At 38.1% G+C, this 21,893-nt stretch overlaps 1 protein-coding gene across 1 annotated transcript in view; it reads right to left on the bottom strand.

Annotated features, from left to right (window-relative positions):
* Window positions 1–9,618, bottom strand: part of rap1gap2a (RAP1 GTPase activating protein 2a) — a 96,440-nt gene extending 86,822 nt beyond the window's left edge. The window contains exon 1 of the mRNA XM_072392897.1: window positions 9,491–9,618. Coding sequence (XP_072248998.1) covers window positions 9,491–9,531 — 41 coding nt within the window. The 5' untranslated portion in view covers window positions 9,532–9,618. The remainder of the gene's footprint in view (window positions 1–9,490) is intronic.
* Window positions 9,619–21,893: the final 12,275 nt, after the last annotated feature.

Below are 21,893 nucleotides of genomic sequence, written 5' to 3'. Positions count from 1 at the left end.
ATCATGAAATATTATCATGCCTGCATGGAAGTTTGTTTGTAGTATAATGATGCACCGTCGCGTACATTCTGTGTGATGGGCCACTCCGTCATTTCTGGTTTCAGACAAGGATGTAATCACTGTCAGATGTTATTTGTCAGATGCGTCCAGAGAAATGCTTTTTGCTCCTCTGTTGATGTGTTGCAGATGAAACAACACCTAACTCTGGAAAGCTATAAAGCTTTAGAGGGTTGGATAAGAGGTAGGTGGAAATGAACGCGTGACTAAACACAGCATAAAAAAGAAACACAGATTTTATTTTAGCTTTCACAGTCCTCCAGGTGTCACATTGTATGCATATCACTAATTCAACTAAATATTCTGAATGACACAAGGGTACAGGGCTCTTATGTTTAACTGGATTATGTCTTTTAAGTATATCTGCTAAATAATTATCTACTTGTAAGACCCTATGATATTAATCCTTTAAACCCACATTAATCCTGTAAAGTCTTAAAGAGTAAAGGTTCAATTCACTCAAGTGTTAAAACCTCATATTTCACATAATTGAGGGTTAGTGGCATGAGAGAGAAACATTCTGCAAATGGATTGTCAGCAGTTTTCTTCTGATAAATGTCTTTGAGAGAGACCATAGCAACGATACAGCATATGCTGGGAGACAGTATATGAAGCTTCCTCTGTTTTGGTAATTTAATTCACCATGTAGACATTAGAACAAGGATTATGTTTGCAAACAGAACATAGTGTAACATAATAAACATAATGAGAGTCTGAGCTTTACAAAGCTTTACAAAAAGCTTAGTTTAGTCAGTTTGCTCATCTGGAGCTTTCAAGTGTGTGTCGAAGCACATACATGACATACCAAGGACAGACATCAGCAATGATCTTAAAGAAGCTATTGCTGCTGCCCATTAATCTGAGAAGGGTTATAAAATCATTTCCAATCAATTTGGAGTTCATCATTCTTTGATGAGAAAGATTATTCACAACTGGAAAATGTCTAAGACAGTTTGTAAATGTACAGACCACAATTTTGCAATTTTGGTCTTTGACTCCCCTAACAGTAAAGTAACACCACTATCATAGAAAAGCAAATCTCCATGTGACGTTGAAGAGGCCCCTAAAAGTCTGCAAAAATATCAAGCGACCCTAAAGCTACATAGTGTGGTGAGGAGCTGGAAACTAAAGTTGTGAACTGCGGCATCTCAGCCTCCAGGCAGTTTCAGGCCCAGGGCAGTTTCAGGCCCAGGAATGCGCATAATGAAAGTTGATGAGTCGGAAGAACAAAGTTTTTAGATTCACAACTTCAATGTTGCTTTAACAGAGCTGCACATAAATAAAAAACACAAACTTCAACGGAATTGAAGTAACGTTGTAAAGAAGAGTGGCCAAAATTCCTCCACAACGATGTGAGAGAGAGAGAATTTCACACTGAAAACTATGACATCACATTTTACCCAATGTCACCAGCGTGCTTCTACAAGCTATTTAATCATGAGGTGTAGTTTTTGGTCAGATGAATAGTGTAACATAGTGTAATACATCATCTGCTGCTGTTAATCTGAGGTTGTAATTTATGTATTTCTGAGACATGGGAAAGATTCATTAACTTTATTGAATAAGTGCACTAATACATAGAACCTTAGAATTGACTGAATTGAGTGAGTGCTTTCTTTTTTACTTATTAGACTGTGTAAAGGAAATTAATGTCCTGACATGCCACTGACCTTATATATCTTCAATAGTTCCCTCTTACTTCTCTCTCAGCTTTCTCTCTCTGTGATGAATCTAGTTTTATTTAATTTTAGTTTCTCATCTCTCCCTCAATAACTCTCTATCACCTGTGGCCGTGAAACTCTAGAAGAGATGCGATGTTGCCATCTTTATTACTTTTGTTCCCTCCTCGCAGCGCCTTCTGTCTTCCTTTGCTCTTCTCACCACGTAATAAGGCATTTAGTCATTAGATGGATTCCCAGAGGGTGACATATGCCCAGAAAGATGTGAGAGACCTTTCTCTTTTCCTTCATTTATCTCTCCTTCCCTCCACCCAGCTCCCCCTTCTGTATTCCCTAATAGGTTACTTAGTCATATGAGGTTTTCCAGGAGGGATCCTGAAATAGAGACAGAGCTGAATCCCTGCTATAATGGCTCCTGTCTAATCAACATCCATCACCATCAATTATTGCACTGACAGGGACACACACAAACCGCAGAGGGAGAGCGACTGTCACTAAACAATAACAGCACAATCGAGTGGTGTCTTGGCATTTCTTGCAATATCTGCTAACCTTCGACAGATATATACACAAATGAGAATGCACAAATAAACAAGAAAAGCAAATAATCAATGTGCATGCACAAGGACATCTTTAAAGGCGTGCGATTTAATGCAGTTAACACAAACAAAATAAAGCTGTCTCTCCAGTCATACCAACAACACTCTATACATCTAGATAAAGGCACTTACTCTATTGACGTGAGGGGGAAATTGTTTAATGGTGTAGCGCTGTAAGTTAGCAGCATAACAATGCTTTCTCAGCAACGATACAAGACCAAGCCAGAGATGTACTCTGCATAACTTGTAGTAATGAATGTGTGCTATGCATTCATTGTTAAACTTTTGAATGCATTAATGTAATAAAATAATTGTACTTGGAGAGCCACATTTTTATCAAAAACATGCTGATATCACAATGTTAACACAAAGAAACTATACATGGCGCTTAATATAGCAAAGACAGTGAGGAAAGGACCAGTGTCGTTCCAAAAACTTACTTTATTCACACACCTGTAGGTTGAACAAATTACAGAATGTAATAATCAAACTTTAACGCATTTATCAAATAAGGAAAAACATAACAATAATGTTAATCTCTCAAGAAGTTTTAGCCAAATTCCTTAGAAGTTGGTAAATGTCATCTTCTTTAAGCTGTTAGCTTTAGCCAGTGCTGAATGAAAAAAATAGATAAATTGATATATAAAAAAAAAAGACCAAGTTGGTAAAACGGTCAGATAAAAAGTGGTTGCGGCTGTCTTTTTCTAACTCTTGCTAGAACGTTGCCCTCAAATGTAGCTTATCAACTGGGCTCTTATATCATCTGAGGCTGGGGGCAGATGTAAGATTCATGCTCCAGTACAGCTGTCTATAGAACATTTCTAAGCAAAGCTGGTCTCAGTGCTCGAGCAGGTTGAATGTGAGCGGGCAGGGCTCCGAGGTCCAAGCTTAGCAGGAGAGCTGGGGTGAACTTGACAAGTGACATAAGTTTACACTTAGAATGTGAATGGCTTGTTGAATAAGATGATTTAAAACCTAGGGTGCCCAAAATAAAGTGCCAGGGTTGTGTTTTTTCTGTGTTTTTGGTTTGGTAGTGGCCTCAGACACCAAGATATATGCTCTCAAGAACAAAAAAAAAGTGTTTTTTTTCCATAGTTTTTCCCCATAATGTCAGCTCCACAGTTCCTTGTACATATTGCTTCTCTAATAGTTATAAAGTCTCATTATTTGATTATTCATAACTCTTGATGTCCCTTCAGTCTTGCAAATAGAAGGACATAATTCACACAAAACTGTTACTAGGGAAACTGTTAAGTATTTTGTTAAAAATTTTAAACCTGTTAAAGTCAGAAAAATAGCTGTACCATCCTGCTGAAATACTATCGTCTGATCCAGATGTATTTAGTCATTATCTCCTTACACTAGTGGAGCCTGGCAGTTGAAATGGAGTACAGAGCATAAAACTGTCAACTAGAGAACACTAAGGGGAACCCCAATGGAAACCTATTTAAATTAACCCTTTAAATGGTGGCTTTTAGTATATTTGGCCAACTATGTTGAGAGCTCACAGGTGTGTAGTGTAACTAATGTAATTTAACAGATAGCATTCGCTCCAGACTTCTCGTGTAGATTTTCCATCAGGCCCCTCGAGTAAAATCTCTGGAACATCAGATGGTGAGACAACATGCAAGCACTGCAGCGAATAATACAGAGCAAAACACTGCCTGTGTGCAGGTGAGTGTGCTTCTTGGTTAGAGTTTCTCCTTCATTTACTTTTCTTCTGACCTGTTTGTTGCTTTCCAATTGAGTTTGCAGGTGAAGTAAAAGGTTGTGTTTTTCTTTAGTTGTTTACAACTCCGCTGTCACCTTCCTGTTGCTTGCATTCTATTTTTATTTTCCTAATTTTCTCCCTATAGTTCTTCTCTCTGTTGGTGGCCTACCCATTCGCTCACTCTTCCAGATCACATTCACACACATCCACCCACCCACCCACACACACACTGCACCTCCAGTAACATTGATCAGAGTAAAGCATCCAGTTAATTTACACGCCTTCCCTTCACTGCAGGTCTGGTGAGCTATGGTGAGCCAAACAAAGGTGCAAAATCCCACAAACGTTATATAATAAACACCCGTGAGGGGAAAAGCTCAGCCCACAGTAAAATAATTTAATCAGTTGTACCCAGAGAACAGGGCAATTTCTTCACAGCATTTCATTTTTCACTTAATGGGAACACACACAAATACAAACACACGCTGCGGCAGGTTGAAGTGAATCCCCTCCGCAGCTGGTGACTCATTTTTCACTGTATCAGAGTTTGCATTGATTTAATCACAAAAGTTGGTGGGGGAATAGAGATTAGAAAGCCTGTTTGGCTCAAAGTATACATTAGAGATAAAGGAAGATGAAATATCACGAAGGAAAATAAGGGAGCTGAGGTAAAACAATAGCTTGTACGAGAACAATGAGAGCAGTAAAGTCAGTGAAATGAGCTTTAATGCCCAGAAAAACACACAGAATGAAGGTGGATAATGCCAGAGGATAGCAGAGAGTAGCAAAGATAAAGAAGATGCAGTCATTTACATAATATAAGTGATATAGATGAGGTAAGTAAATAAGGGAGATTGGGCCTTTACAGTGGCAGCGCCAATGCTGTGGAACAGCCCTCCACTGTCGATTAAAACAGCTCAAGCCGTATTTGTTGTCCTTGGGAAGGTTTTTCTTATTAGGTTTTACTTGGTGTTGTCATTTTTGCTTTTTTTAATGTTTTAGTTTTCTCTTTTCTTATCAGTGTTATGTTCTGTTCAGCACTTTGGTCAACTGTGCTTGTTTTACATGTGCATTGTAAATATATTATTTACTTGGTTATATTTAGTTTTGATTTAATATAAAAGAGAAGAAAAACCAAATTTTCTTGAAACATCAGCAGATGCCGCCATTAGAATGCATGCATGCACATTACGCCCGTCCCTACGTCTCTGTACATACTCACACATTTAAATGCAACAAATCCTGAATTAATTCTGACCTGAGAGGTACAGATTAGCCACCATCTATTTTTGAGCAGGAATAAGCAGCAGATGGTACACAGTACTGCCGACAGGATGAGTCGTCCACTCGACTCTGGAAAACGATGATTTGACAGGCCTTTTAGTCTGGGACTGCTGTATCAAGAGTCTCTTTTTGCCTTTTTGGTTGATGTGACAATTTAAATGCTCCAAAGTCTAAAGTCAAACTCTAAAGTCAGCAATCGCAGACCGACTACTGTACTTGAAAGCTCCCAGATTAAATTTTAGACATTCTTGATGACAAATGACACAATTTATTGACAAGTTGTGTCTGTCCTGAAGCAAAACAGTGACAGATTCAGTGCTTCTCAACTTCTTTGAATTAACACATTTAACATACAGTGATGTAAAAAATAGCTTTTTGTTACTTTCTGAAAGGTTAGCATTAATATTACACCTTTATTTTGTCAACTGAATGCTTTCAAGTTGAACACTTACATTCTGTAATTCAGAAAACCCGCAGCTGTGTGTTTTCGAAACAGCACAAGTCCTCTCATCACTCTTTGGTACACTGAACGCCACGTACTGTTCTTGATGTGTTAACATTGCGTTATTAACATGTTTTTGACAAAGATGTGGGTCTCCGAGTAGAATGATCTAATGAGGTTATTATATACAACAAAGCTCAGTAATAATGGTATTGATGCATTACTGTGACTTACGCTGTACACATCTCCAGCTTGGTCCATTATTGCTTATGAGAAAGCATTGTTTACTTGCATTGCATCTGTTTCCAACATATAGCTATACAAACAATTTCCCTCTTGGATTTATGGAGTCAGTACTTATATCTATATAAAGAGCTAGAGTGTTTGTGGCATGACTGGAGGAATAGCTTTATTATGTTTTGTATGCTGCATTAAATTGGACACTGTGTGAACAGGTAATGTATCTAAATACACTGTATGATATAAACTAATTTCAGTGACAGCCAGCATGACAGCGTGTTCTTAGCCAATGTACAAACATACACAAACTAACCCTTCACCAACGTCCTGTTGGTCTCTCCGGGTGCACCTTCTTGTTCAGGGTCTGACTGATCTGATATAGTTGCTCGGTTTTGTCCGAGACACACACTTTCTATTGAAAAGCTTTCTTCCTCTCCCGTGGTTAGCTCAGGTGTTGTCAGTCATGTGAAGCAGTCTTTCAGCAGAACAAAACGGGGGGCGGGCACAGGGGGGGGCTGTCATTATTATTACCACCTGTCACCTTTAACAGTTAGACAATTTGCAGAAGCACAGTGTGAAAAAACCCATGATGCAATAGCTTGTAGAACCACCTTTAGAACCACCTTTATCAACAAAGTCTTGAAGTTATTGTTTTCCGTATGATACTATCAGTCTCTCCCATTGTTTAGGAGGAATTTTGGCCCACTCTGCTGTACATTGTTGCTTCAGTTAATTGAATTTTTCATCATTCATTCATGCACAGCACTCTTTAGGTTTCAGGCAAGTTGAGGTCTGGACTTTGACTGGATTATTGTAACATCTTGATTCTTTCCTTTTTCAGACATTCTGTTGCGGGTTTGCCACCGTGCCTTGGATCATTGTCTTGTTGCATTACCCAATTTCATTCAAGTTTAAGCTGTTTCTAATTGTACCATCATGAACTTCTTGTAATTTCTTAAAGCATGACATATGGTACATCTCATCATATGCCAAGTATTTCTTTTTTTGAAGGTGCCGGTCCTTTTCCAAACATTACTTAAGGACAGCTTGTTATGTTCTTGGAACATAACAAGTGGAGTATTTAAAAAGAGCTTTAAACTATGTTGCAATCCCTCACACAGAAATAGGGAATTGCCTCTGCTTTTTGCTTCGCTATTAACAGCACATTTTCACTAACAGTTTTATATTTTACTTAACTTTAAGCACTACCAGAGAAATTTGTGAACTTTAAAACTATATGCTTTTGATTTATTTTAAAGTTTTTTTTTTACTTTTGCACATTTGACCTTTACCTATGTACATTCCTGAAACTTGTCCAGAGCGCCTGGGGGTTTAGATACCTCAGTTCACAACTTTTGGTGTCTTGTCCCGAACCGGACCGTTTAGCTTTACGGTTTCCTTTGACATTCTTGCGGGCTTTTTATGTTGTGTCTGTGCCTTCTTTAACATCACAACAAACTCATATGTATAGCTGTACATTTGCAGAGCTAACATCGAGATTTGTATTGACAGTGGTGTTACATCCCACAACTGTAGGAGGAGCCAAGGAGCACCAGTCTTATTGTTTCATATCCTGACTCAGGAAATCCCACTTCTAATCGGCATTCTTTGTTTTTTTTCCCAGTCTGATTTTGGAAGTCTATTTGCTTAGACTATTTTTTAATTTTACATTGAATGCACTGGCCTCTTCCATTTGAATCATTGAATTATTTGAATTCAGTTAAAAATAGCAGATAAGATCAAAATAAGTATTTGAGAAAAATTGCCAGTCAAGTATTATTCTGTCAGTCTGGTGTGAGCTCAGTTTGCTGTTTGTGCTATTAACTCTCAGGCTATTTACTGTATGCTCTCTTATATGGTAAAAATGTGCATCAAGGGTTATGGAATTGTATCCAATTCATGCTTGCATGGTAGCTAGAACCTTTAAGTCAGATCTCAGTGAACACACTGTAGAAGAGGTGGGGTGGAGTGGAGCTGAGTTGCTTGCTCCATGCCCTAAAACTGGTTGCAGTGAAAACAGCTGTTAATTCATAATTTTCAAGTTGTAATATCTGTGAGTAGTATTTGACCAAAGCAAGTCCCATACATTTCATGAGGACTTCAGGTGACGGTGTTTATTTGTGAGAAAAACGCATGTCTAAAAGCAAGTCATATAAAAACTTATCTGTACATATTTGTTTTACAGAAATTTAGTTATTTCTGAACATATTTTATAGGCACATTTATGCATTTAAAAAAAACATCATATATTTTTTTTCATATATAAAATTGATTCAAATGTGGCAATAAATATTATGTGCATGTTTTAATTTCTAAGACTGTTTCTGTTGCATTTGTCTTCTTTTTCCAACATTGTTCAGCCAAGCATGAGCGTTTTATTGCAATATTTGTTGTTTTCACTCCCAAGAGTACCACTCAGGCTCTTTTTTAAAGTGCAAATCAAGAACATGCATAATGAGTACAAGCGTTATAAAGAATCTATTAGAACAGAGACATTATATAATAAAACCCATAAAAACAATTAGCTCCTATTAGATCAGCATTCACCAGGTGTCTTGAAAGATGTTTAATGTCTGATTACATGAGACTCACAGCGCCTTGTCGAGATAAACAGATCCATGACTCAAACACCATCTCTCAGAGTTTCTCCCTTGGCACTAACATCCTACAGGGATTATGTTTCCTAAGGGGGGCTTTAGTCTGTAGCTATAACACGCACCCACTCTGTGCAGTATATTCATAATATCAGGAATGAGCCCCCACTGATGCACAACTGGAAAATTCTCTCATATTGAAACACGCAAGTTTTTCCTCTCATAGTATTACTATAACAAATAGTCTGGCTCTCATATCTGAAAGGTGTTTTATCTTTTGCTTGCCTTGGATATTTTACAGTGGTGTTGATGTAATTTATGAAAACATTAAGAAATACTGCTCTCATCCACCCACTCACACATGCAAAAAACCTATAACTTCATATCCCCACAAACCATCCCCCAACACACACACACAGATTAACACAACATGGTGTCATAAACCGTCAGAGAATGTGCCACCATAGTAAGACATTGCAGCACTGTTGCAGAACAACAGACAAGACAATTTATGTGCCACTAGGCTTCCAAGGGCTATTTATCAGCATGCACCACTCACATAATCACATAGATATAATCCCACGAACAGCAATATTTCACTCAAGTCCAAAAACGAATGCACTGAAATAAAAAAAATCGATAAATCAAATCAAAATTGGAAGAGATTTCACTTCACTTGATTGAGTGAGTATGCAGATCACACGTGTCAGAGATAACCTGTAACTAACAAAAGCCCTCCACAACAGAGTTTTCACACAAATAACACTGGCACGCTTCCCATCAGTCACTTGGCTTCCAGTTAGCCCCTGTCAGCAGCCAACAACAGCAACATGAACACCTCTGCTTCGTTTCTGTTCCAGAGGAAACAAGTGTGAAAGCCTTACCTCGACTCCCCTGCAGATCCTTTAGAAGCTGGGGTGAACATCTCGCAGCCAGTGGACGGTGCAGCATTAGCAGTAAACCAGCAGCTAGGGGGGGAGAGCGTGAGTGTTTGTGTGTCTTGTGTGTGAGAGTAGGAGAAACAAGCTGACAGAGAAAGAAGGGACGAAAAGGGGAGAGGGAGAGCATACAGGGGGAGGGTATGAGGAGCGATGAAGCGTAGGGCAGGGCAGAATCATGAGATGAGAGGCAGCGAGGAAGTGCGTTTGTATGTGTGTGTGCACGCATGTGTGTAAGAATGGGAGACAGTGTTGCCATGGAGAGGGATACGCCTAAACTCCTTTAAAGCCTTCAAAGACCAAATGAGGAAAAACACAAGTAAAAGTCAGGCTGAGAAAGCAGGGTTTTATTTTTGCCAAAGTCAGAGAAGTAGCAACTAAAAGAGAAAAGCAGAGAGTTTCGAGAAGAGGAAATTAATGAGGATGTGGAGGCAGAGGTCAGGGCACTTAAAAGTTCAAAGACCATGACCCTGGGAAAGAGGAGTTTTTGACCCATCATTAATGGCAGTGAAGGCAACATTGCACTAACTGTGGTTTTATTTGCCAGAAAAATGTACCACAACAACAAAAAAAGGAATAAATCAAAAAGAAAAATCTAAATTAGAATTTGATCCCCAAAGAAGCTGACAGCACTTGGGCTTACCTGGAAACTGAAGTATCAACAACCAAATGTGCTTTTTCATCTTGTCTTTTGAAGCTACTTTTTCAAAAAAAAAATACCCTAAAAAAAAACTCCAGTTAAGGGCTGAAATTTATTTATTTATTAGCTGTGACTCTCCCTGTCTATTTATATCTAGATTAGATTGAAATGGTTAAAATGAATTATGACATAGTAAAATTAAAAATAAAATCCTTGACTCTTTGGTACTCTGAGTTCAGTACAGGGGCTCCTCAAAATGTTAGAAGTGAGAATGGCCTGAAAGAATATGAAATTATTGCATATCTTAGCTGCTTGATTTGTAATTGTTTGTTCCAAACCAAAAATGGAGCTTTCTTCTGCAAACTGTAATAATTAGTAATAATAAGTAAATATCTTACTAAAGCACCATAGTTATTCTATTTTACATTCAAAGAAAAATAAATGAGTTGCAAACAAACTCTCAAAAATGTTTGAAAAATGTATTTGTAGCTTATTTATTGTGGCTAACTTATCTGCATAACAAGTTTGCATAATGCCTGCCAAGTTTGCCAGTTTGGCACACCTCAAATAGAAAAAGAAAGCTACCTCCACGCTCATTTTTTACCAGCTGACCTATGAGAGTGGAGCAGTGTTTTGGACAGAAGGTCGCTAAAGCAATCCAAACCCCTTAATGTTGCCACTCTGTCTGCAGTCTCTGTCTGCCCACATTGTGCTCAAGTTGGATAGAGTCACTGTAGTCCATAATATGTTCCTGCAACCATACCGAAGTGAAACAAATAATTCTGCGTTTCTAATATTCCAGATGTGTCTTTGTCAGAGTCACAAACATGCCTACATCATCCACCAGTTTTCTAAAATTTGCCATGATGATTAAGGGAAGAAATGGTTAAAACTTGCTTGTCTGAATTTAAGGTGTCAGTGGCACCGTTACGTATCACTACAGATGTAAAAAAGAAAATAAGACGCAATACACAATGTCTCCAACAGGCGGACAAGAGTGCACCCCCATCCTAGAATCAAAGCACCTATTCGGGTAGATCAAAATTGAACTGAACTCAAGTGAGCATAATGTGGGCTCATTAATTAGTAATACTAAGACTATAACCAGATGTGTACACATGTTCAGTTACATGCAGTGTTTAAATACGCAACCTCTGGGTCATATATTTTTTTGGGCACAAACAGCAATTGTTTGTTAGGGGTTCAGAGGGGGTTATGCAGCAACTCTTTCATGCTTTCTTCTGAGAAACTGAACTTTGAAATCTTGTAAGGAACTATTCTTCCACTTCTTTTACCTCACATACCACTGTAACTGGCGTCCCCCCCCTCCTCTTTATAACCTTTCCTTTTGTCACCCATACACATCAAAACCACTCGGGAAGTTTTAGAACATTAAATTCCTGGTTCATTTTCCATATTTAAATACTCATGGCTACATACAGACTGAGCTGTAATTGTCCAAGGGAGTCAGAACTGCGGCAGCTGAGATATGTGAGGTTCAAAGTGTGGGCAAAGTGGACTGTGTTTCGGTTTCCAAATGTTCTATTTCCACCTTTATATCAGTGAAAGCTACATTCAAAATCCTGTAGACCAATATCAAGATTTTATCGGCTGCTTTTCAAATGAAATCGCTTGGACACAAAAAACAAACAAAAATGATGACATTACAGCTAAATTAAAATGTCTATTTTTATGGAATAACCATTTCTGTGTGATAGAATAGATATTAAAACGTCCTACGACAGTTTTGACTAAATATAGGGTTACTGTATTGTTGCTTTGTCGGATAGGGTTGCATGGAATAATGTGTTGCTCTGACTTCAGAGTGTGCTAAAAGGGTTTACACAGAAGGCCAGAGATTCTGATATCGGACACACAACAAGCAACACCATGGGATAATGGGTGTCAGTTATTCAATAAAGTAGATGCCCCTCTGACGTACAAAAGCTACCAACTAAATCCCACGCATCCACACACACACACACACACAGCATGAGACTGATGTATTGCTCAGGGGCCACCATTTTCCACTGATGGTTCTAAACAGAAAAGAGAGGCATCCGGCTCTTTAAACTATTTCTTATTGATTTGGTTTAATGTCTGCAGCTCCAACGGCACACGTGGACACACAGAGGTCCAACCAAGAGAGCAAGGCAGGGGTTGTGGGTGGGAATAGCAGGTGTAATTAAATCTTTTCCCTCTAATGAGTAGACTGAAGCAGACACATGTGAGCCCACAGGTGCGTTGCTCTTGAGCACTTGCTGTCTCTGAGCCCCACCCACACATCAGAACACACTTCCTTCATTTGTTCTATCTGTTTTGGGGATACGTCTTATTTTTTTCTCGGATCTCCAGGCAGTTTATTGCTCTGGTATCCTTTTTTCAGTTCTAATTGGTCTTGGTGGTCGGAGTTGCCTTGGAAACCAGTTCAGAAAGTGCTGGCTGGAGGTCTGCCAAAGGCTTGGATAAGATTAGCTGTAATGACCTTCTGTAACCAACACGGTAACGTTTATGCAAACAGAGTGCAGTCAACACACCAAAAACAGTGAAGTAGTTTATAGACATTTGTTTAATTTCCGTCAGAAATATGATAAACTTAAATGGAGCTCTTTTGGAATGAAAACACAACACGGTGCATCAGCTCAAGACTCTTTGACTATAGAGCACAGACTTTAAATCAAAGGCCTGACACCCAAATCATCCATTACTTGTATAGATAAATTAAACGTTTCCATGAGTTCAACTGGAGGAGCCTTGGCAGCCGTTGGTTTGTGACAGCGGGTATCACTGTTGCATGCTGTCTTCCATAGTAACAAGTCCCCCCCATAGGCCTAAATCTGTCTCACTAACAAGTGACGTGTCAGAGTCTTTGTCAGGGTGGGATGATAGCCCCTGCCAGATCCTATGTTTCCAATTACACTGATGGTACACTGTAAGTATAGTGGATAATAATAGAATAGTATAATAAGCTACATACAGTGTAAAACATATATAATAGTAACTAGTGACTGATGCATGTAAGCCGATGTAATATTTTCTAAATAATTTTTTGCTTGTTCCTCTCTCATTCTTCCAATATATCTGGTAGTATCAACCTGAAAAAGCTCAACCAAAGATTAGTTAGTGAAACAACTAACAGACTCATTTTTACCTCAGTGTGGAAAAATCACCTCTTTGAGGAAAAAAACTATCTACAAGCACAGTAATGACATGAGCAGAGCCATTTTTTATAGCTTTGCAAAACACTAATGTCTTCATATTATATTGTTTTTGTCATTTTCTACCCTTCATTACAAGTCAAAATACTTTAACATGGATTCCTATCATTTGATAGCATGAATCTTGCCCACTAAATACAGAAAAATACACTTCCATAATAATTTGAGATGATGCCTCAGCAGCTCCATGACATCAGTCTGCTGTTTGCTTCTTTCGACCTGGAACGTGTCAATCCCAAAATGTAACAACTTCATTTGTTTCAGACAGTGTGTTTTCAGAATTGTCTTGATTAAAACTGTATCCACAACCAGTTTTGACTGTGCTGTTTAATGCTGTTGATTGACTCGGCAAAGATGACTTTGCGTTGGCAGGAACTGACTCCAGCAGGCTCGGGTGTGTCCTCCAAGCTGGCCAGACTGATGCCAGCTCGACAAGACTTTGAGAAATACGTTTCTTGTACAGTTTAGGAGGACATAGGAGCTGTTGATACATCTGCGTTTGCCTACCTGCACGTCTTCAACGAGTCTTCACTGAGATATTCCTATAAAGGTCACAGAATGCTATGGCAATGTCTTTTATTTAAGTCTGATTTTAAAATAGCTCAACATACAGCAGTTCCATCACAGGACAATTTGCTATGTCTTTATAATATGTGAACCACTCATTTCTTCATATTCATATCTACAGATAAGAGACAACTTAGGACAGATACCATTTTAAATGGTATTTTTAGACACCTTGTTACAAGCAGCCTGTCACTGAGACACATAATTTGATCACATCTATGTGGTTGCAAAAATGACAAAAACAGCATGAAATATAATTTTTGCACCAACAAGGTGATTCCAAAGAGCTATTAGCTGAAAACTTGGCAAATCTCAACAAGGTGTGCAGTCTGTCCTTAAAGGAATTTTGGAAACTGGACGAGTTGAGGACAAAAGAAGAGGTGGCAGCCCTAAAAAAAAAAATATTTTGTAGATTGACAATAGCTGAAGGTATCTCCTTAAGAAACAGGAAATTATCCAACAAAGATGTAACACAGGACCTGAGAGATGCATGTGGCCCTTCAGTTGATCCATCTACTGCTCACTAAAACCAAATCAGAAATGCTCTCCATGGAAGGGCGGCTGTCAAGAAGCCATTCTTAAGGAAGGGAAACAGGGAGAAGATATTGGAGCTGAGGTATGCCAAATGACACAAGAAGTGGACTGAAAATCAGTGGAAACACGTCTTATGGAGGGATGAATCCTCCCCAGAGTCCAGACTGCAACATTATTCACGCAGTGTGGGATCATCTTGACAGAGAACAGAAAAAATGCCAGGCAACGTATAAAGAAGAGCTTTGGAACTTCCTTCAAGAAGCCTGGAGAACTATTCCTGAAGAAATGACAAGAAAGCTTGTTTAAGATGGTTCAGACTATGTTGAAGAATAAAGATGTTCATATCAAATACAGCCTTTCAAGTTTCTTAGAATTGTATATTGTTTTGTGCTGTATTCACATTTATGTTTGTGTATGTTTGGATAAAACTTTAGTCTTATTTCCAATTTTCCTGGGAACATGCTTGGAAATTAGGTGTGGGTTAAAACGTCTGCACAGCACTTAGTAATTCCAGACAGCTCTGTGGAGATATTAACTGTGGATTAGACTCTCAATAATATTCTTTATAGGGCCTAATGTGCTCCGGCAGCACTTATGTATACAAAATATCATATTCATTCCAGACATTAACATGATGTGTGTTTTTGGTGAAAATTAGACATTACTTTTGCTGTAGAATTTGCCCTTTTTAATGCGTTTCATCATTTAATTTAACATGCAAGCTTGTGCATGAATACATTCTGTTAAACACTAAAACACAATAAAAGCAACAATATTCCTTTTCCTACTGCTTGGATGAATATTTTGCTTTCATCTCAGCCTACAATTACAGTCTACAACTAATCATCTATCACAGATACCTGCAGACCATGCTAAGTCTAAATTATATATCAGAAAGTGAGTGAAATGTATGATTTAATGACAGTATGCTCTCTGAATCTCAATGAGACCTCTTCCTCGTCTTCAGTGTAATATCTAAACAGAATAATGGGCCAGAGTCATGCAGATGACAGGCGCATGTGTCATAGTAGATAGGTCTGCTGCATCAAAAGAGCACATTAATATTAAAAAACAATATTTAGGCCAAAAAGCAAAGAGAAAGAAAGTGGGAAATAATTCAGTCATCCTTAAAAATATTTGTTCAATTTCAACTTGATGCCAGCAAAGTGTTTTTCTTTTTCTTTTAACAACAAATTGTCTTGGGAGCAACATTCTAGAGGATGAAAAACCACCCAACGCTGGCTTTAACATTCAAGGGGTTTCTGTTTACAGAGCTTTATCAAGCTGTGGCTCTTCACTTTCCAACAGCAAAGCCATTTTACAAGCAGTTATTGCAGTATGGACAAGGGGGGGTCCCAGAATAACCGACCTCATTGCAGAATGTAGAAAAGCTATGCTGGCTGATAATGCCAAATGTCCCGCTTTGCAGCAAAAGGGCTTAAATTATATTTATCTGCCACATGCAGGATGATGTCATTCACTGGTGCTGGCAAAGGAGAACCCAAAAGCAAGACAACGAAGCAGGCGAGTGCAAGGGAAGATCAGTTTACTTAGTCCAAGAAAAGCAGGCAGAGTCAAAACTAGGAGATCAGAATTAGGCAAACAAATCTGACAAGGGGCAGTCAGGTATCCGTAGTTCAAGACTGGCAAAACAGGGTCAGAACAAGAAGGCAGAACTGGAAATGCTGCAGAGCTTGGCAAAGTACAACACAAGACAATCTGGCAGGGATCAAGTGAAAATGGACTGGTATATATACAGAGCAACTACTGAGAAAGTGGACTGCAGGTGAAGGAGGAGATGGGCGGGGAAACCCAGGTGAGGGAAATTAGTTGATAGCATGGCAGGGAAGAAAGGCAGGATCTGAAATGACAGGAGAGTTAGTGAAGTGACATGGAACCAAAAAATAAACTAAGAGTTAGTTACTTACTATGCACACTGTTGACCAATGTTGATATTAGGCTGCTGACTCTGGGATCAAAACTTGTCTGACACGTGTTCAATCGTCCTTTCGCTTTCTTTTACTTCTCCCTCAGCCGCAAATGGTTAGGGTCAGGAGTTAAAAGTAAATTTTTCGGGTTTTTAGTGAGACGAGGCTGTCCCAAGAATTCTTCAGTTCACCACCGTTCTTTACTCATATTAAGCTTACTTCTTACTGAAAACATGGCCGAACAAAGATATGCAATCTTATATCCTCTCGCTGCTTTTGGACATCAGAAACTTGGGAGATGGGATAAGTTTTGAGAAGTCCCTGTGACAGACACCTTAAAACATGCAGCCTTTTTCAGTTGTGAAAAAAAGGAGTATGCCATATTTTAAGATGGGGGAACTAAATAAAAGTTACAGAGAGACAGATTTGTCTGTTTTCTAATGGCTTTGCATCTAGTTCCTTCTGGGAAGTAAGTAGGTCACCATCATGTCTGTGCAACAAGGAAGTTTGAAGATTTTTTTGTATCATACTGTTATCAACTGGTACAGTCAATTATACTGTGTTAAGCAGCAAAGAAAACTGGCCTAAACCATCCACTATAAATATTCTTTGTTTATCTGGAAAATTGGGCCTGTGCAGAGTACTGGCATATATATAAAAGACAGGGTAGTCTCAATATACCCGTTAAAGGGAACTGGGTGGGTACTCTTGGGCATTGGTGGCTAATCCTACTTAGTTTTTGAAAATTTTGAGCATGTACAAAGGAAGAAGCAAATCAGTTTTGGTGAAACTAAATCACTTTTGTTAAAATGGCTAAATACACCATAGCCTTGGCAGAGGTCACTCTGAGGTGGCGATGTTTCAATATTGGTCAGATGATGCAGAGGAGTCTATGGTGGCCAGTGTGATCCTCTATCCACTGCACACTGGGGCAGTAGACTCAACACACTGATCTGCAAGGCCACTGTTGTTGTAGAGGTAGAATTGGATTCTGGCAGTTGTGTCAAAGAACAGGATGCTTTCAAAGAAAAGGACAGCATGAGACAACACTTTCTAATATACTAATTAAGTTTTATATTTCCTTTGAGTATACTGATAATAATGTCTCTATTTCAAGATGTAAATTTGTGTTGTAGGTATTTTGTTATTTGGCCATGTCAGATTTTCACCTTTAAACAGTTGCTCCAATTTCAGATTTATCTTCTTCATTTTCAGATTGTGTATTTTCAGATTCAGTCATTTTGTTTTCAGTTCAAAATCTTTTTGCAATTAGCTCAAAAACCTCAAAATCATTTGGGAATCATAGGAATCATTTATCATTTGGGACCAACCATTTGGGTCAAATCTCAACACGAATAACAGTGTATGAAAGTGTGTTAAATATACCGAATTCGTCAGTATTCCCAGCCCCACTTCAGATGGGGACATTTCCCACGCGCAGCGGTTCACATCAATGTGGCATCATCATCATCATCATCATCAGCTCGTAGGCGTTTAAAATACGTCTGAGTCATACCACTCAGAGTCGACAGAGCCGACGGCACAGCCTGTGGTTAAATCTTCAACAATGTCCTGCGATCAAGCCAGTCGTCTCTCGTTTTCGCGTGGTCAAACCAGCCGCTCCAACATTTTCTAGTGCGCCCTTATTGCAGACTTTATGGCAAATACTTTGAGACAGCTGGGAAAATCAGCGCTCGCTTACTGCAGCGTGTGGAAACTTCCGGTTTTGAAAATAAAACGTGGGTTTTATTTATGACAAAGAAAGTAAGAGTTGTGTCTCATAAAACAAGTAAGATTCTGAGCTAATAGGTCACATCACCAGGAAGGAATATTCACATTATGAAATGTATTAAAAATTCATAAAAACTACGAGAAGTGTTAAAATGCCATAAAAAGAGGCGTGTCTCATACAGCAAGGGTGTTTCTACTGTCCTACATTGATTTCGAGCCAATAGGTCACATGACCTGGAAGCTATTGAGCTTTAATGCTCATATTTAAATGATGAAATGTATTAAAAATTCATAAAAAAAATATGGGAAGTGATAAAATGTTATAAAAAGAGGTGCCTACTGTCCTCCATTGATTCTGAGCCAATACAACACTATTGAGATAATATTGACATTATAATTTATTAGAAATGAACAAAACAGAAAAAAAATAAAAAAGCAGCATGCACCCAGCCCTCTGGGTCTTACTTTCCTTGTTGAAAGTATCTATTTTGATAACATTGTTTACCTAGCAATCAACAACTTTTTTTATGTGCAAAGGATGCATTTCCAGTTGCCTGCCCTTGCTTTTACCAGCTTGTCTTCCACCAGATCCAGGCACTCTTCATGGTACCACCTTTCACAAGTGTCACACTGTATCTGTAAGACAATATCAGTATAATATTCTCAGTAATTCCATTGAAGTATGCCACAGAAAGTCATTTCTGGTTTTAGACAAAATAAAATGTGTGCCATAATCATTTCTATTCAGATTTCTACGAAGAGGATTATGTCCACCACATTACACTTTTCCAATGTGTATAATGTGCTGTTCTTAAAATCAAATCACTTTATCACTCACCATATCCCAGTAATAATTATTTCCTGTCTAGTCCTTGTCCATTATATGTACATAGGGATAATTATTTGCAATGAATGAATAGTCTGCATCGCATTGTTTGTCTGCAAATTTCATATGTTAGCTTTCATGTTTGCTGACAGTCCAAGCTCTAATGTGGAATAATAGGGGAAAAATCATTGGGACAACTTGCATTTATGAAGTGCCCCCTAGTGGTTCATGAATATATATCTTTTTTTAAAATAGCAAATTGAGAAAATTATTATTGGTGTATGTATTTTGAAAAGTATGTCATCCATTTTTTAATGATGCTCTAGTTTTATCTGCTTATAAATCAAGTGTAACCCTTTCCTTTACACTGCTGTGCTTTCACCCCCCTCTGAAAGCCAAAACTCATTCTCAGCTATGCTATGCCATGTTTAGTTTAACTCTTTGGTGACAGGGATTGTGATGAGAAACATCAACAAGTACTCTTCCACTGTCCAAAAGACTTTTTTTTGCTGATTTATTATACTTAAGATATGTAGCTCCCCATTTGGCGAGAACTGTGTGCGACTGCATGTGTAATGTAGTGTTTACTGTAAACCATTAATATAGGGTAATTTTGTGTGATAAATCATAATCAAAATAAAAAAAAAACAAAGGGGCTACAGGGGTGATGAAGACCGTTTATGAGCTTTAGTTGAGTGTATGAGTTTAAAAAAAGATCCCAGAGTTATCTCTTATAATTAAATAGCTAAATGCCAGCATCTTGAAGTCATTGATAGAAGTATGTGACACCATTGGATTTCCTCTGCTTTAGAACACGGCATTATTCTAATAAAGATTTGAAAACTAGGGTCTCTGTCTGTGTAGAGGACAGTAACCTAAAGTTCTGGCAAAGTCAACCATCTCATTTCAGAGTCTAACACTGGAATAATTGTTTTCTGTTAATGTTGACATATTGTCTTATGTTCACGTTACACACTTAATTACACACAGCTGTGTAGCTATAAATGTGGCTTGTCAGCAGGATAATTTATAATCATGAATACTGAAGGAGGTTTCAAGTGTATCAAAGAAATTAAACTGTCACTATTATGGTTCCTTAGTAAAGAAAATAATAAAAACAATAATAATAATAATAATAATAATAATAATAATTCTACACCTAACTGATAATTGTCATTTGCATTTGACTGTATAGAAGTTTGAGTTATTTCAGATTCTGTGTTAGGATTTTGAGTTCATCTGAGATGTATGTGAATTTTTTCATAAAATCTATGACACATTTCACAAAAATAAAAGGTATTGTGTGGAATATATTTTTGAGAATGTAGATTATTTTGACGTGTTCTATTTCTTATCTTTTAACAAGATGAAATATTTGATGTAAAGAAAAGAGAAGAATGACTTATTTACCTGAGTCACTCCGATGCCATCTCCTTCTTAGATGTGCCAAAAGACATGACAGTTAACGCAGCATATGCCTCCATCGCTGCCTTAGCCATCTGCATCAACAGTATATATAATAACAATGCAGAATTAAGCTTCTACTGCAGTAGAAAGCCAAAAGTGATTTGATTGGTCAAACAGTAATGCATCACCTAAAACATGTAAATGACAAACTGTGTTGTTCACAGTTACACAACACGTTACATTATATATACTGCATTTTTCAGTTAAGCACCAGAGGTCTGACATAACGTTTGACAGAGAAAAATAAATACTGCAAGAAACAGACACATATGGGCAATACCATGGTAACAATGACCCCACAACTACACGTATCACATTGTAGAGGATGGTCCATGGTTAATCCCCTCCATCTGAGTCTCCCCCAGTCATTCTTGCCAAGGGCAAGCTTTCTGAACAGCATATAATCCGGACAGTAGAACCACACTTGCTGTGTGAGACACACCTCTTTTTACAGCATTTTACTTCCCCTTATATTTCACATGAGTTTTTAATACTTTCCATAATGTAAATATGAGCATTATAGCTCAATAGTTTCCAGGTCATGTGATCTATTGGCTCATAATCAGTGTCGGACAGTAGATCTACACTTGCTGTATGAGAAACACCTCTTTTTATAGCATTTTAACACTTCTCATATTTTCTTTTCTAATTCTTAATATATTTCATCATGTAAATATGAGCATTCCTTCCAAGTGATGTGACCTATTAGCTTAAAATCAGTACAGGATCATACTCGTTTTATGAGACACAACTCTTAATTTCTTTTTTTTTTTTAAATCAAATCTTAACATTCTTCATATTTTTTAAATACGCGTTTAATACCCGTTTTATTTTGAAAACCGAAAGTTTCCACACGCTGCAGTAAGCTAGAGCTGACTTTCCAAATTGTCTCAAAGTATTTGCCATAAAGTCTGCAATAAGGGCGCACTAGAAAATGTTGGAGCGGCTGTTTGACCTACAGAGTAAATACAGCTCTGGACCGCAGTAACAAACGTGACGCATTTTAAAACCTTGTATTTTCTTGTTGTTGAGAGAAATATTCCTCTTAAGAATAAGAACCGACAGTAAAATAAACACATGTGAATAAAGCGTACAAGACTCCCCCTCAGGACTCAAGACTATAAAGTAGCATATAGAGACATAAAAGAACGCGCGTATTCAAGTAAAAATGTCCGAAAATGACACACATCGTGAGAAGATCGTTTTTTTCCTACGTTAAAAAGCGTTCACGTGAGTAAAAACTCGACGATAGTCCTGCATTTCCCAAACATGCCGCTACATTTGCTGTGTTTTCCCGATATCTGATTTGGGCATCAAGTCAGATGTAGTATGTGTGAGGAGAAAAGAAAGTCAGAGAACAGTTGCGTCCCCACCTGGAGAATATTCTCTCTTAAAAGGAACAAACCTTTTTCTGTTATAAGAGACCGAGACTGATAAA

Source organism: Leuresthes tenuis, unplaced genomic scaffold (genome assembly GCF_036924035.1).
Source record: "Leuresthes tenuis unplaced genomic scaffold, fLeuTen1.0.hap1 SCAF_9, whole genome shotgun sequence".
Classification (NCBI taxonomy): Eukaryota; Metazoa; Chordata; class Actinopteri; order Atheriniformes; family Atherinopsidae; genus Leuresthes; species Leuresthes tenuis.
This window is presented reverse-complemented; position numbering and strand designations above follow the sequence as displayed.